Below are 15,605 nucleotides of genomic sequence, written 5' to 3' on the forward strand. Positions count from 1 at the left end.
ATATAAAGCTGCCTACTAGGTGACAGGGATTGCAATTGCCACTAACAATGCCAATGTTGACAAGAAACGGCAGTAATACGTAACATTATGAGGCACATGTGTTTGTTGCAATAAACAGATGCCTCAACCTTGGGCTAACAAGGGAAAATGTTTGATGGTCATTGGAGGGAGGAAAAGACTTTGATGAATTCTGCTAATGATGTCTGACTGAGTACTGAGATACACCCAAATGCCTGAGCTGATTTTCGTGAGCCAAGGGGGGCTCACTCATTTTAGTGAGCCAAGAAAAAAAAAAAAACAAACAAGCAACAAACCCCCACCTTAAACTAACATTGCAATAAACTCTTTCATTGCATGGCTATTTGGAAAGCACATCTTCTGACCACGAGGCTTCTTTATACCAAATACCAAGTAAGTTCAGATAATCTTGTGTGAATTCTGATGCCAATTCGAAGGCACTCAAACTACATTTTGAGCCTCTATTAGTAATCCAACGCTAAGTCACTAAGCTAATAATTATGAGGCATTTCAAAATCATTCTGTATTGTCCCCAAGTTGGCCTCGTTTTATTTTAAAACAGAAACAATCAATCCCCTCAGGGTCCCCAGCCCCTCGCCTTTTTTTTCGTGCAGGTAAATTCACCGGTGTTTTCCAAAACACTAGAAGCAATGTGCAAGAAAACCTATGATCCAAAGACACTAAGAGATGTACCAGTACAAAAGTTGGCTCAGAATCAAGGAAGCCATTTATTTCTTAGAGATGTGGTACAATAACTAAGATATTTCAGAGATTTACATTGACTTTACCCCCAACTTTAAACACACAGGTGGAATCAGTGACTTCAGAATTATTGCAGGCTTAACTTTAAGCACATAAGTAAATGTTTACAGGATAAAGTTCCAAATATATAATCCATACAAGCCTGATGCTTCATTTCGCTACATGAGAAAGCTGTAAAACCTTCTTTGAATGAAATTCTCTGCACAGTGTAGGCAACTGCAGTGCATTACAGAAGGAATTAAAGGTTTGCTCTAGCTGAAGAAGTTTGAAGCTGAGAACGCGAAAGTATACATACCTTTGACACAAACACTGACAAACATTAAATGCAGTCTGTCAGAGTTAAAATCAAACTCCTCTCTTTTCATATGGAACTTGGTTTATGTTGCTGTAATGTAATAATACTTATACCAGAGATAAATGACTTTTCCCATTTATAACACTTTGTACTGAGTAATAACAAAGTATTTGTAAAATTATTCAATTTCCCTCCCGACCGTATTAAACAACGAGGAAAAAGATACAGCTCTCCTAAGTTTACCAAATATATTTTAACATGTAATAGTCAACATTCCACAGTACAAAAATTACTTTCCAAAACTTTATTATAGCTAACAACCATACTTCTCTGCACCCCTCCCCATGAAACCTGAAGTCTCTCCAAAGTCCAAATCCTAAATCTCTCTGCCACCTGTCAGTCCCCTAACAAATCTCTTACAGCGCTGCTGCCTTCATCTCTACCACCCTGCCCCAATCAACCAACTCACACCTCAAGCTGCGATTAATCCAATGTGTCATGTCTTACACTGACCCATACCTACTTTCTAAGTCTGCCCTACTCCTGCATTACTGTCATGCAACCAGCACCCGGCTCTGTAGTCCAGATCTTCCTTGGAATCCACACAGGCTTCGCACCGAGAACCTGTTGTGCATCTATATGCCTTGCCTCCTGGCTTGTGTAGCTTCCTGAAAAGGCTTAAAGCAAGGACCCTTTTTGGGACTTCACTGTCCGTGGCAGTGGCAAGATCTGCTGGCTGGATATGCCCAGCATCAGGACCTTGAGGCAGAAGAAAGGCTATTATGCTGTGCTGGAGACAGGACTTGAAAAGATCTCCCTAGAAGGTATTTGCTCATCGCCACTATGGGCCACTTCCTTCCCACTGTATCACTTAATTCTCTGCTCCCTGCTTCAGTTCTGTGGCTTTGCCTCTTGTTAGTATTGGATAAAATGAGAGAAGGCACAAAGGTGCAGAGATCACCGAATGTCATCCAGGGTGCTAGGAAGTCTCCTATAGCTCAAACTGCTGTTTGGACACCCATTCATCCAGAAAACTATTTTCTGTTTAGGAATCTACTTAAATCAAGGGACATGTACAACTCAACTAAAAAAAAAAAAAAAAAAAAAAAAAATCATGGCCTTACTATTACTAACACATTAATATGACAAATATACCAAAAGATTTGGAGACCTTACAGGCAGTGAAGATTGGCAATAGCATGATCCTTTTTTGGACAGATTCATCTTCTGTTTAATTCCATTTCACCTGAGAGATTATATCCTATTCACGGGGAAAGGAAACCCCTGGTAATTCATAAATGCATGCACTTACAAAGAAGCAATTCAGAATGCTAACCTATACATTTTTGGTCAATAAAATAGCTTGTAAAACCTGGAGAATTATATCAAAAGCATATGAACTCTATGCTCTTGTTTCTAACAGGACAGTATTCTTGCATTACTTCAGAAGGAACCAGTGGCATGTCCCTAGATAATCGACTGTTTTCTTATTTTTTTCTATGCTTACTCTTTGAGCACTTTTATATTTACATACTGTTGGTAGAAATTATCACACTGTTAAATATCAGAAATGATCACGATGAAAGAGAAAAGGGGGGGGGAAAACCCACAAAACCAAACCAAAACCAAAAAGACATGCAAAGATTGAGAAATCTAGGTCATAACTCTTCCTGTTCTTTGTAAAGGAAATACAGAGGAGAAGCAAGGAATATAACAAAGACAACCAACAGCAGTAAATGCCTCCAGGGCTAGACAAATTAAAATAAAATTTTGAATGCTTTCACTGGAAACACAAGTCTTTCTCAAAGGACAGACTGCCTCAAAACAGTTTTCTATTATTTAGGCTGAACTGCTCAACAGGAAGCATTTCAGACTAAGAAGTGAAGAGAGATGATTGGGAGATTTTGTACGTGGGGATTAATAATTGACTAGCATCTCATCAGCTGAGAACAGCTGAGCAGGAAGACGACACATTTTCTAATTTATCACTGGATGACTATGAACGACCAACATGAAACAGCTTGAAAGAAAGCAGTCATAAGACAAGCCAGTTGAAGTATTTCTGGTAGATGTGGGAAGGCTTGATAGAAAAGACGGGGAGAACCCCAGGTAAAACACTGCAGACCATTCTGCTCACTTCATTCAATAACAGCCAGTTCACACCACGACACACTGGAAAAATATAATGTAGCCCAGGCCATCCTGGAAAGAGAAGAGACTGAAAAATATCTGGCTGTCTACCAAAATGAAGACTGAGAGAAGACACGACAGTTATCTGCGTATTACTCACAGAGATTAAAAAAATGAGGAAGATGATGATCAGTTTACAATTAAAGATGATCTTGACATAAGAAAAAGTTATGTGAATAAGCTGCTTCTAGAAATTAGAAGAGTGTGCCTGACAATTGCAAGGGAAGGGTTCAGAGTTTCCTGAATCAGAAAACTAGATGAGGAGGAAAATAAACCAAAACCAAACCAACCAACCAACCAACCAACAAAAAAAAAAAACAAACAAAAACCAACCAAACCACCAAAACAACCAGCTTTTCAGAATGCATATATGGAGGAGGTAATATGTGATGCCTATAAAAAGAGACTGGACTTGATCATCAAGAATATCTCTTATAGCTATCCACGTTCCTGAATACCATGCATAGTTTGCTTTTAAAAAGCATCCAAAAGGCTAGAATACTGTACCTCAAAAAGTCAATCAAATTCATGTCCTTTGGAAAACATGTAACATTCTTCAGGTAAGACTGACAAGTTTTCAGCTGAAATCTCTGATATGACATCTTATTTTAAGGAATTGTCATGGGAAATAATGCTTTGCTCTTCACAGAAGCACTAAAGAAAATAAAATTTATTTTTAAAAAGGTAAAGTTATTAAAATAGCTGTCACTAACCTACACAAATGACTGAATATATTTTGAAAGATATTTAGGTCAAATCAAGATGGCAGCTGAATATAGGAGAAGGAATAATAGAAGATTACGAAACTGCCTCCTGTGTTACTGGGACATACCAGAAGAAAAAAAAAAAAAACAAAGCAAAGCAGGAGGGAAGGATCAGGAAAACATGTTATATTGGTGAGCAGGCAAGGTGGATACCACTGCACAGCACATTACCTTGCAAACACTGAGATCGGCAGGGGTGGAAGCTGTCTGAAAGTAAATGGAAAGGAAATGTTGGCAAAGCACATTTTGTGTGCATTTCCCCGACGTTGGAACTTGCTTCCTAGCTGGTGTCCCAGAAACCAGAAATTTGTAACCTCTCAACAGTGCTACAAGGCCCACTTTTTCTCCTGAGCTTCTGGAGAGAGAAGAAGCCAAAGATCAGAGGAATTTTATTATGTCTGTTCTGGAGAAGCATTTACTTTACTAGTCTACCTCCTGGGGAACATTTATTGTTGGAGTGGGATGGGCAGTCCCTTATGATAACCATTACAAAAATTAAATTCTGTAAGAGAAGCCCAACCATGGGAGGAAAGCCTATTCATCCTATTCATTTCTGTACATAACATTATCTGAAAAGAACGTTGAATTATTAGCTCATTAGTTTTATACACTTGTAAATTCCTAAAATGTAAAAGGACATCAATGCAGGGACTGATATTCTGCCTTCATTTCTGAGCTGCTACTTGGGAAGCATCAGCTGACACCCTTTACTTTTCCAGAACTCAGTGACAAATAAATACAGTAAGTACTATTCCCCAAAACAAATGAAAACAAATACTTCTAAAGGAAAGCTAAGGTAAGAAACAAAGGGATCGCAGATGACAGACATCTTGAATCTACTAAGTATGGCATGAAAAGCAAAAATTTCTACCTTGAGAAACTTATGGTTATGTACAATTGCTTCTAAATCCAACTAAGTACGTACTTCTCCTGATGCACCACACACAATATGTATGATGTATGTATATAGAAATAACAATAATTATTAGAAAAACCACATGAATAGAAAAGCCACCCCTCACAAATGAAACAGGGTTGCAGTACTCTCAGCAACAGTTGACAAATGAAAAGCAAGCCTGTGGGAGACCAGTTGGATGTACTGTATCATGCACAGGTACTGATATAAATCAGGAGTCTAGAGTCATATCTTTGCTTACACAATCTAAATCAGCACAGTTAGGAAAGCCAGAATTTGGCAAACTGACAGTGACTTCTAATAGCAGCTGTAAGACACATGGGGACCTGCAAAGTCTAGGTAGAACCTCTACTGCCGGCTGCTGCAAAGGCCCACTGCATTTGTAGCCATCACGCACGATTCCTTTCCATTGCCCTATTTCCAGTGTTTCCCTCCCTTCTGACAGCTTCCCTTAATTTCATTTTGAACGCCCTAATTCTCTTGCTCATTTCCCTTTGAAGGATTTTTGTCAAGTTACAGCATTTTGAAGATTTTTATATTTTATAAACAACATAATAAACGTAGAAGGTTGTTAGGTTGGAATCGTGACTTTAGTTTGTTATTACAGAAGGCTGATATAACAAATGAAAGATCCAACATTTACAGTGTTTTCTCTTTACTACTAAATCTTTTATCAGTTTCAGAGATACTGTCATTATAAGTCTTCACCATGGGGAAAAAAAAAAATATTATCATTACAGTATTTAGCTTCTGGATCTGATTTCATAGAATCAGGCTCCTAGAAGGAAATCCTAAGATTTTCTCTTTCCTGGGGCACTGCTACTGACACACTTTCAGCTACAGCAGTCTGTGAAGAACAAGAACACACTTGTTCATCTGTTTAGCTTTCTGAGAGCCAGCAACAGTTTCCAAAACATAAATGACTTAGGTTCCTACTGAAATTTGCAGTTATTGGCAATGGGCCAAATAGAGTTCTGGTTCTTTTACTTGAGCTGAGAAGCTGCGTAAAGGCAATATGATGTTGCTAGCTAGTTTCTTCTAAGAGATGAAATTCACTTTATCAGCTTAATGGAAAAGGAGTTGGGTGTTCTGCAATCAGGTGAGCAGTGAGCGAAGATGTTCATTCAGACTCAACGACCTAAGGTGCATGGTAAGCGAACACTACATATTTCTCTCCTTCACCTCTAATGATCCACCAGATCTTGTGGTCAATAGGTCCACATGAATAATCCCATGATTGTTTCTAAACAGACCAGATTTTTGAGGTAGTTTTGTATGAACAGCGCAGGAACAAAAATCCCTACATAGTACTCTGCTCAAGTGTTTTCCACTACTTTTCCCTTATATGCAGTCCATAATCTAATTAAAATGTGAGGAAGACCTTGAAGTTATTAGCCCTTGAAAGAATCCCAGAGTAATGCAGAGCATAATGCTTACTTACAAAGAACTTCTAGAGATCCTCTATAGGACAATGTAGTACACACGGGAAAGTTTTAACTTCCTTTCTTCTGTTCCTATGCCTGAACCAAGAAACCAAGCTAGTATTAACATAAAGCACCAAACGTTAGCAGCGATAGTGAATCCTCAGCTATTTAAACACCGTGTGTTTCACTGACCACTGTCCACTGAAGTAAAACAAATTCTTTGAAAATCTGATCTCACACAGAGATTTAAGAAGCAGATCTTGAGAACTCAGCTAATGTGGAGAATCAGTGTAAGTCCTATGTTTTTCAAAAGACCATATGAGAAAAAAAAAAACTTTCCTTTTATTTAAAAGCACTCTTCTCTCCGCTTCCTTTGGTTAAAAAAGCATACTGGAACAGAGCCAAGCCTGAAAAAAAAGCCTGTGCTTTAAAAAGCATCTATAACTATCAACAGAGAAGTAAAAATCAGTGATCATGGGTTTGCTGTAACCCATATACCAACTGTATCATTTCTCCAGTCTTTAGGTGTTGTCATCAAATTCCTTTTCTCTGTCAGAAATTTCGTCTCAATAGAAGTTGAGGAATTTAGATCTTTGGGACAAAGAAGTTAACAGCCTGCTTCAGAGCAGCAGCTCCATCCAACTGCCAGATATTAGGAAATCATGCCCATCAATTCCACATCACTTATAAAATATGGGGAACACATCTTGGGCACTCACTATATCCTTTTCATTGTGCTTAAATAAAAAGTCTAGACTCTGAAGCAAAGTGTTTTGTCTGGCTGGAATCTGAAAACTGATTTCATTAGGTCAGCACACAGCAACATGTGTCTGTGTCTCATGTGTTCACGATACTTTCATATCTGAAATGCAATGCACTGCCTATGAAAATTCTTTGCAGATAGCCATAAGGGCTAAATGCTCAACACCATGACCAGATTTACAACAGTACATCCATTCAGATAGCAAATAAAGCAACTAAATTTCCAGCAGAGTTCAATTCAAGTATGGCAAGCAATCCTAATATGCTGCTTTTGACAGTCTGGTCCCAAATACTTAACAACCAAACGAGGGCAGACAAATTGAAAAAAAGCAATCAGAATTCGTATTAACCGTTGGGAGGGAAGAGTCGCCTTTCTGAAAGTTGGGGAATAAGAACTGACAAAATGCTTTAGTTGATGATAACTGGGTCCACCTCAAAAGGGAACATCCTCCCCAGAGTCCCTCTTCCATAACTGTGTTGCACGTCACAAGAATGAAAACAAACATTATCTTACTCCATCTCAAACTCTTCTACACTGGTTATTAAACTATTTAGTCAATAAATGACTGACATGTTGGCTCAGTGTAGATGTCTCTCAAATGAAAAGGGCATGTCAACAGCAATAGCCTGCCCCTACCAATCTCCTTTCAGTGAGGCTTTGTACTGTTCTTTGCTATTTCTTTGTTGGTAGAGCTGCTTTATTCCATGGTGACCTACAATTTTAATGAGCATGTTACATTACCAAAGCTATTAATAGTTGCTTTCTTTACATCTATTCTGGAAAACATACCAAAATAAAATGCATTAAAAGCAGCAAAGAGGACATACAGGCTTGTATAACTGCTGTTTCTAGTGCTGCTAACATAGTGCCTCAACCTAAGAAAGGAAAAGCTGATTCATGTTTTGGCAGTCTCCTTAGTATGTAGCAGAACTTGGGACCTTGAATGGCAGAAGGATTCTGGCCGGAACTACAACGGTGAGCATTTGGACTGCGTACACACAACATTATGTAGAAATCTCAGCTCTCTCAGTACTGGAAAGACCTTACAGATGCTAGGGCCAAGTATTTCCCAAATATAATTGCAAAGGGTAAAGAGCAGTCAGCAAGTTTGTTAAGAACTATTATCATCATTATGATTCCAGCTTTCTCCCTCCCAGGATCAGCTAAAGTTTGTAAGGAAAAAAAATATAGCAACATATTTCGTGATTCTTCTAAAAAAACCCCTCAGAACTCAGGCATCTGCTTCCTCTTCCAAATCTCTTTTGACAAATGTCATAAATATTATACTGAAGTAGATATATATGATTTTTTGAGTCTAATGTAATTATAATGTTTTATGTTATCTGATGGAAAACTGAAACTGTAAAATGACCTATTATCTTAATCTAATGTGAACTTCTGCATTTAGGAGGATTTAAAAAAAAACCAACAAAACCCAACACTTTTATATTTAGAGACTAACCATTACACTGAAAATTCCATATTCTTTTTACCAAAACAGAACAAGAACTGGAGAAACACAGTAACAGTTGCCTACCTAAATTCATTTCTCACATACCTGCTCCTGTATAAGTGTCAACAGCAAAAGTGTGCAAGGAGGAGCAATGTTTCATGCATGCCTTCACAGTCCTTCTGCACTCTTAATATGGTAATTTTCAAACCTTTTTTTTCTTCTTCTTCTTTTTCTGTGCACTCTCTTCACAGACAAGCATCAAATTTTGTTCTTCATCACCACTTTCCTCCCTATCAGAACTGCTGAATATGAGAAAACTCTGGCCTTAAGTGCCATGAGAAATCACAGAGGAAAACCATGGCAGAACTAGGAATGAAATCCAGACCTTTCAAACTCACAGGTTTAGCCATTGGACATGATTTAATCAGCAGAGAAAAGCACTGGACCTCAGAGGTTATGTACTGGAAGCAGTGGCTAAACTACAGGGGAGGGAATACCGAAGAGACAGTAAAGGAATGGTTATTAAGGCTTTGTTAGCTTTGTTGTTCCCCCCGCCACCTCCCCCTCCCCCCCCCCCCGAAGTAGAATCATTTATAAATACCAAAGGTGCTTTTAATTCCTTAAAGTGAAAATTCTACTTTTGGAAGGTGAAACTATATTTTGAGTAAAAATATCAGGAGAAGATTTTACAAAGAAGAGCTCCTTTATTTCAATAGCACTAGAATATCTGAAAAATTTCAGTCAGGCTTCAGACCATGCTATGCTACTACAACAGCCTTGGCAAGTTTTTTGTAATGACCTTGTATTAAAGGTGGAATCTGACAGGTTTTCATTTCTACATGTCTCAGTGGTGAAAGCTTGTAACCATAAATAAATGCTCTTTCAAACTACTGTGAGTTATGGAGTTTCCCTAGACTCTATATTGGATTCACACTTTCAACATTTATACACTTCCACTAGTTTGTATTTTTTGCCATAATGTTGCAGTGTGTCATTTTTATGCAGATGATACCCTGATTTATCTATCCCTCAATAAAGAAAACTGTGACAGCAGAGCTAATGCCTGACTGATGTTAATAACTGAATAGCTCAGAACTTTGTGAAGATAATGCAAATAAGACGAATAGCAGTATTTGGGTCTCCTTTGTGTACATTTATTTCATCCTGTTCCTAACATGGACAACTGCTGTTTTACTTGCTTGATTTCAGGATAATTTTACCTTGAATGAGAAATATGCTTGGCTAATTACATGTTATGAAGAAAGGATCTAAACTGTAGGTCTTCCATACAGGGAGTTCTGGTCAATGCAATTTATCCTGGTTTGTCTGGTTTTCAGTCAAAACAATGGGATGAATTAAACCTATTACTTACCAAGATGACAAATACTTAATGTAGAACGATGCAATAAACTTTATCATATGCTGTAAGAAAATCAAAGAGATGGTTGGGTAGAACGTGACCATTGATGAACATCTGGTGAAGTCTCGAGGAACAAACTGATTCCTAACTAAAAGATAATGAATCATTACACAACTATCCAGGCAATAACAGAGTATATTTGTACACATTCTTCACATGATCCCTGCTGACAAACTTCAAATAAGCTGATACCAATTTCATTGACATAATGAGAACAAACAAAAGAAATCAAGTGAATAAAGTCCAGAGTGATCTTTGCCTCTTGCATAAGATACATTTAGACAGTGTATCAACTGCTATGATGATTTATATTAGAGATTGAGATGTATGCTTTAAGTAGCGTTGTTAAAGCTAAATTTAATCTTATGTTTCTGAAGGAAAATCAGTCTCCTCTTTTAAAAGCAAAGCAGAAACAACATACCTCTGCATTTGTTGAAGAGATGACTGAAAGAAAAAAGTGATTTTCAATGGAACTCAAAAATCTCCCGGATATCCAACAGGCTATGGAAAATAGTACTATTAATATCAAACTTGTGAGGAAAGTAAAGTAGAGTTAAAGGCATTTACAGCACTTAAAAGTGTAGTATTAAGTCAGAAAAAAGTTTGAAGGTGTACCCCTATCAATAGGACATCCCCTAGAATCCACAGAAGTACAGCTTTTACAACAGTTTTGGAGATAGAATAGAGCATTTTGTATAGATAGACTGAACAGGTAGTACAGTAGTACTTTGTTATGAGAGGCAGTTGGACTATGATATGAATATTATTTCTCCCTGAGAAAATTAAAAATAGAACTTCATACATAGCTAAAGTGGGGGAAAGGAACATGGCAGAAATAGCTACTAATCCACCACGTTTTTATATAGATTGGATAGTACAAATTCTGCAATGTTAAGGCGGTTATATCTTCCCCTCTGCAAAAAGTCTCTTCTTGGGACCTGGGACTCTTCTTGGGAATTTCACTATTTCTAATCTGTGAGCCTCAGGAATCTTAGGAACCGGAAGGAATGTTGTACTTCTCAACAAGCAGATGATAAGATATCTTTCTGGAGGACTTGCTTTCTCCTCCTACAAGAGCAGTTGGCCTTCATAATCTCCTTTTTTTATAGGAAGTTGTCATATTCATCCACACCATTCCCAATACCAAAAAAACTATCAGAAATTCCTATTTAAATTTTGAAGGGTTATAAAGTCAAGTGTCTAACTGCATGAGGTTAGTGGGCAGCTCTGGAAATAACTTTTTAATAGCAGCTGACAGGGCAGGTATCTGAGAAGTGAAAATGTGGAGTGCAGAACTCCATTCCTCAACTAATTACATTTGAATGAAGACATTTGGCCTCTCTCTTTCACCTGCTGATGGAAAATTGACGCATCATTAGCAGCTCTGATAAGACCACTGAGCCTGGAAACCATTGTTAACTGCTGCCAGAAGATATCTGCAACAATATTGTCACCAAAAAGTCACAACAGCCCTTCTTAAGAGGTCAAGAGGTCTTCAAACCGGTGTTCTGATTGAGGAAATGCTCATTTATAGAGCGCAAGTTGAACAAATCTCATCTGGTGCACTAAGGAACAGTCCTTAAAGTATTCATGCACTGAAACAATTCTAGTCAGATAGTCTGAGATTTTCAGGTGGCATCTTTGGTTTCTGCTTTATCAAATTCAGTGCTATGAATGACCATTTTCATGTTTAATTTTACTCCTTACTCTTTCAAATCCTTCTGAATTAGACTTCTTGGAAATGTCACAGGTATTCTGTCCAGAACATGAGTGTCCTGCGGCAGCATGTGCCCAAGGTAAGTCCAAAGCAAGATCCTTCTTTCTGTGCAAAATCCAAGTATTTACCCTTTCTGGAGATCACCAAAAATTTTCATGCAGTTTCTTCTAGGTAACAGAAAGTATAAAAAATAAATAAGAAAACCATGGTAAAATAAAGCAATGATAGCGCAAACCTAACCTGGAGCTGTGGACTCTCTGATGCTTGAATTTGACTGGAAGGGTCCGAGCAACCAGATCTAAGAGGGCCTTACTTATGCAGTGGCTAAGTCCAGATGACCTGCAGACCAGATAACCTTCCAACCTAAATTGATTCTAAGTGCCACAAAGTAAGGGTAAACTAGAGAGTTCAACAGCTGCTTTACACCACTTAACACAAACAGCCTTCAGCAAAGTCTGAGAAAATACTTAAGGAAAGAGCTCTGAATGCAATGTTTGAGAACAAGGGCTCTAATGTTCTGCTTATAAACAATCCCACAAGGAGAGGGAGGAAAGTTGGAGACCAGCAGGAGTTTTCTCATGCTAACAAAGTGCAAACAAAATTTCAAGACAGGTGGTCCCATAGAATATCAGCTACTATCGTGCTCTGGAACCCTCAGATCTCAGGGCAGGCATGAGTATCAACTTCACCTTGCTGAAAATGGTAGCACAAATTCCAAACTTTCAGAAAGGAAAGATGAAGGTCCATAAATTGGAGCATAGATGTAAGAGTGCTGGATTTCAGGGAGATAAACGTCAAAAGAGAAACTCCTCTTGCAGCAAAGCATTTCCTCAGTTGTGAGTTTCCATTTTCAATGCCATATTAGACAACTGCTTGCCAGTTAAGTGTTTGTTATACTTCAAAAGGAGGAACAGATCCTTCTTTACTAGGAAGTGAAAAGCAGTGAGACGTCAGCTACTTTATGTTTTCCACCACAGGAGATTACAAGATGGGTCCTATGTTTTTGGTAAAAGACAGAACTATTGCAGGACTGAATTCCTTGTGGATATTGGGTATCTTCATCACAGGGCTGTTCAGCACCAAAGGAAAAGCTGATGACTTCTTGAAGGCACTGTGCAACTGAGAAAGAGAACTCCAAAGATAAAGCATAGCTGCAGATTATGAGATTTTCTCTTATCACAGCGTCAAACCCAGTTTACTATATATAGTTTCAGCTGTTTATAAAATATGCATGTGTATTTCTGAAATAAGGGTGTGTTAATGTTCACAGATGAGCGGGGCCCATGAGTCCTTCTGACTCATTTTATCATTCCTGTGCCTCCAGGGCAGTTTCTGTTTGAACGGGTAATGAAGTAATCACTGAATACTGATGAGATTATGCTTATTTGTACTGAAAGTTTGCTTCCGTGGATGTGTTTTGTTTTTTTCATTGATTATGAAGGTCTTAAACTCTTGATCACTGTTACACAGCATCACAGCCGAGTACACGACAGTAAAGCAAACTTCATAGCATGCATAGATAAACATGTGAATTCGACTTTATCCACTTCCCTCACCCATGAAATCCAATGCATGCAAAGTTTCTGAAAAAAAGATTTTACAAAAAGCCATGCAAGGGTTTAAAAAACCTGAGCTGTATATTAATTATTGATTTAATTATTCTAATACATAAACACCATAAGTTGGCTGTGTTTTCTTTGATTATTATTATTGTTCTACATCTTCAAGCTAGACAATGTATATAATTGAATTTAACAAACACCATGAATATGAGAGTTCTTAACTTCTGAACTACATGTAACCAAGCATAAATATTTGCCTTAAAATCTGATGTTTAATAATCAAACAACTCAACTTTATCTAAGAGAAATGTCAGATAAATTTTAGTAAAATATTTCTTTTCAGGATTTTCTATGAAAATATATGTTCATATATACACATACATACATATATATACACACACACGTATGCATACATTTACATGTACATGCAAGTAAAAATACACCCTTCAGGTTACATTTGCTATATCACTGCTTCATTGAAACTCAGGAAATGGTTTAAGGCACAACTGACCTTACATGATGAGTTCTGAAAGGTTTACTACTTTGTCACACTGATTTGTGACAATCACCTTGCTGCTCTGAAGTCATAAATCTCTGTAGAGATTATAGTATGCCTCTATATATATTGGTATGCTATGAGAAACAGCAATGATCATTTTATACTAGTGTGAAAAGATGGGGGATGCTTAGGAGACACTTATGTTCATTGTTCTCTGTTCAGATATTTATGACTATGTCTAGAGATTAAAAATATATATTACATTTACATATTTATGAGCATTTTTATGTAATATCTTCATTTCGATTAAAATGCCATCAATATCCCTACGTTACTATAATGTCAAAAATCTAACTACAATACACTTGGGTTTTATCTTTTCCCCAAAAACTTTCTAAATTAAAACATTTAAAAAACTACAGTGTGAGTAGTGATGACTGATAAGCAGTGAAAATAGTCTGCACTTAGGGGCAATTACAAAATTGTAAAAACCTAATCTATTATAACATAAGATCTAAAAATATCTTTTGTGGTTTTGAGAAACAGAAAAAACCTTGTGAGAAAATACATGGGCTGCAGAACCATGCAATGCAAATTGATGAGTGCAGGCAGAAACTCACCTCTAGCTTTGCTCTTTGTAGCAGCCACTGGAAGCAAGGAAAAGATTGCACAAGAAGAAGAGAACAAAGATAGATTAGACAGAAGTTTGAGCAAGTAAGAATACAGAGAAACTTTATCGCTATCGATTCAAAGCTAACAAACACCATTTCTAGGATTATTTGACCTATTTATTTGAGACACTGCAGTTCTATGAGATAGTTCAGATCTATGATTCTGTCAGAAGACTTGTGTTGAGAATTTAGAAAACATATCACAAAACACACTCAAAAAGCATGGCAAGAAGTGCAGAAAAATCATGGACCATTAATCACAAGTATTTGAAAGCATATGTACACGCATCTGTGAATTCTAAAACTTACAGCACAATTTGTCTTGCCAAAACTACATTCTGAAGTACCTAAATCTTACGTCATTCCCTTGCTCTGTTTCTTGAAATGTCATTCTCCTGTGAAGCTGATGCAAACAAACATCAGTTAAACTGCAGGTACTCCAATTATTTCTAATCTACGTTATATGATCATTGTTTTTCTTCATTGAAGCCTATATCTTCAGATTATTCTTGCACCCTAACGGAGCATGCAAAGCAAAAGGAGCAGACAATATTTTAACAAACAACGATCAGTGTCCAAACTCAGAGGAAAAGGGGAAGACAAGGGGAAGACAAGGGGCAGACAATACAGCCTTCCTTGAGACTCCTGAAGCAAGAGTTTCATGCTATTAGTTCTAAAGGCACAACAGGGTCACAAAAATAATGATAGGAACTTAAAATGTTCCGCTAACATCTGCCCTACCACCAAAGTCAACAGAATCATTATTTTCTGTTTTCTGAGGCTTGTGGATAATGTTGGTGATATACAATATTAATCAGAACCCAAAGTGAAAATGGAATCACTCCATTAGCTGTAAATTACATGAAAGATACTATCCACAACTCTTTAAACTCTCAAGTGCACTGTGAAAAGGCATTCATTCAAGAGCATTTTCAGGGAAAAAAGGTACCTCAGAAAAAAACCATAATTCCTCTTCTGCTGTCCCTTCTTGTAAGGCAGAACTACGTTAACACTTTATATACAGCTACACTTGTGACCAAAAGACAGGAAAAAAATGAGAAAGACGAAGTCCCCTTTCTGCTCTATTTGCTTCTCTTGTTCACACCTAAAGGTTTTAAGTTGTTTGGGTTGGGTTTTTTTTGTTTGCTTGG

General features: G+C 37.5%; 1 protein-coding gene across 3 annotated transcripts in view; it reads right to left on the minus strand.

The window, feature by feature from the left end:
- Positions 1-15,605, minus strand: part of CADM2 (cell adhesion molecule 2) — a 691,310-nt gene that overhangs the window by 232,883 nt on the left and 442,822 nt on the right. For 2 of the 3 annotated variants that reach the window (XM_076351770.1, XM_076351754.1), the window contains exon 2: positions 14,404-14,430. The exons of the other annotated variant lie outside the window; for it this stretch is intronic. In XM_076351770.1, the coding sequence (XP_076207885.1) occupies positions 14,404-14,430 (27 nt within the window). The remainder of the gene's footprint in view (positions 1-14,403; positions 14,431-15,605) is intronic. 3 annotated transcript variants of the gene reach the window in all.

Source organism: Aptenodytes patagonicus, chromosome 1 (assembly GCF_965638725.1).
Source record: "Aptenodytes patagonicus chromosome 1, bAptPat1.pri.cur, whole genome shotgun sequence".
NCBI lineage: Eukaryota > Metazoa > Chordata > Aves > Sphenisciformes > Spheniscidae > Aptenodytes > Aptenodytes patagonicus.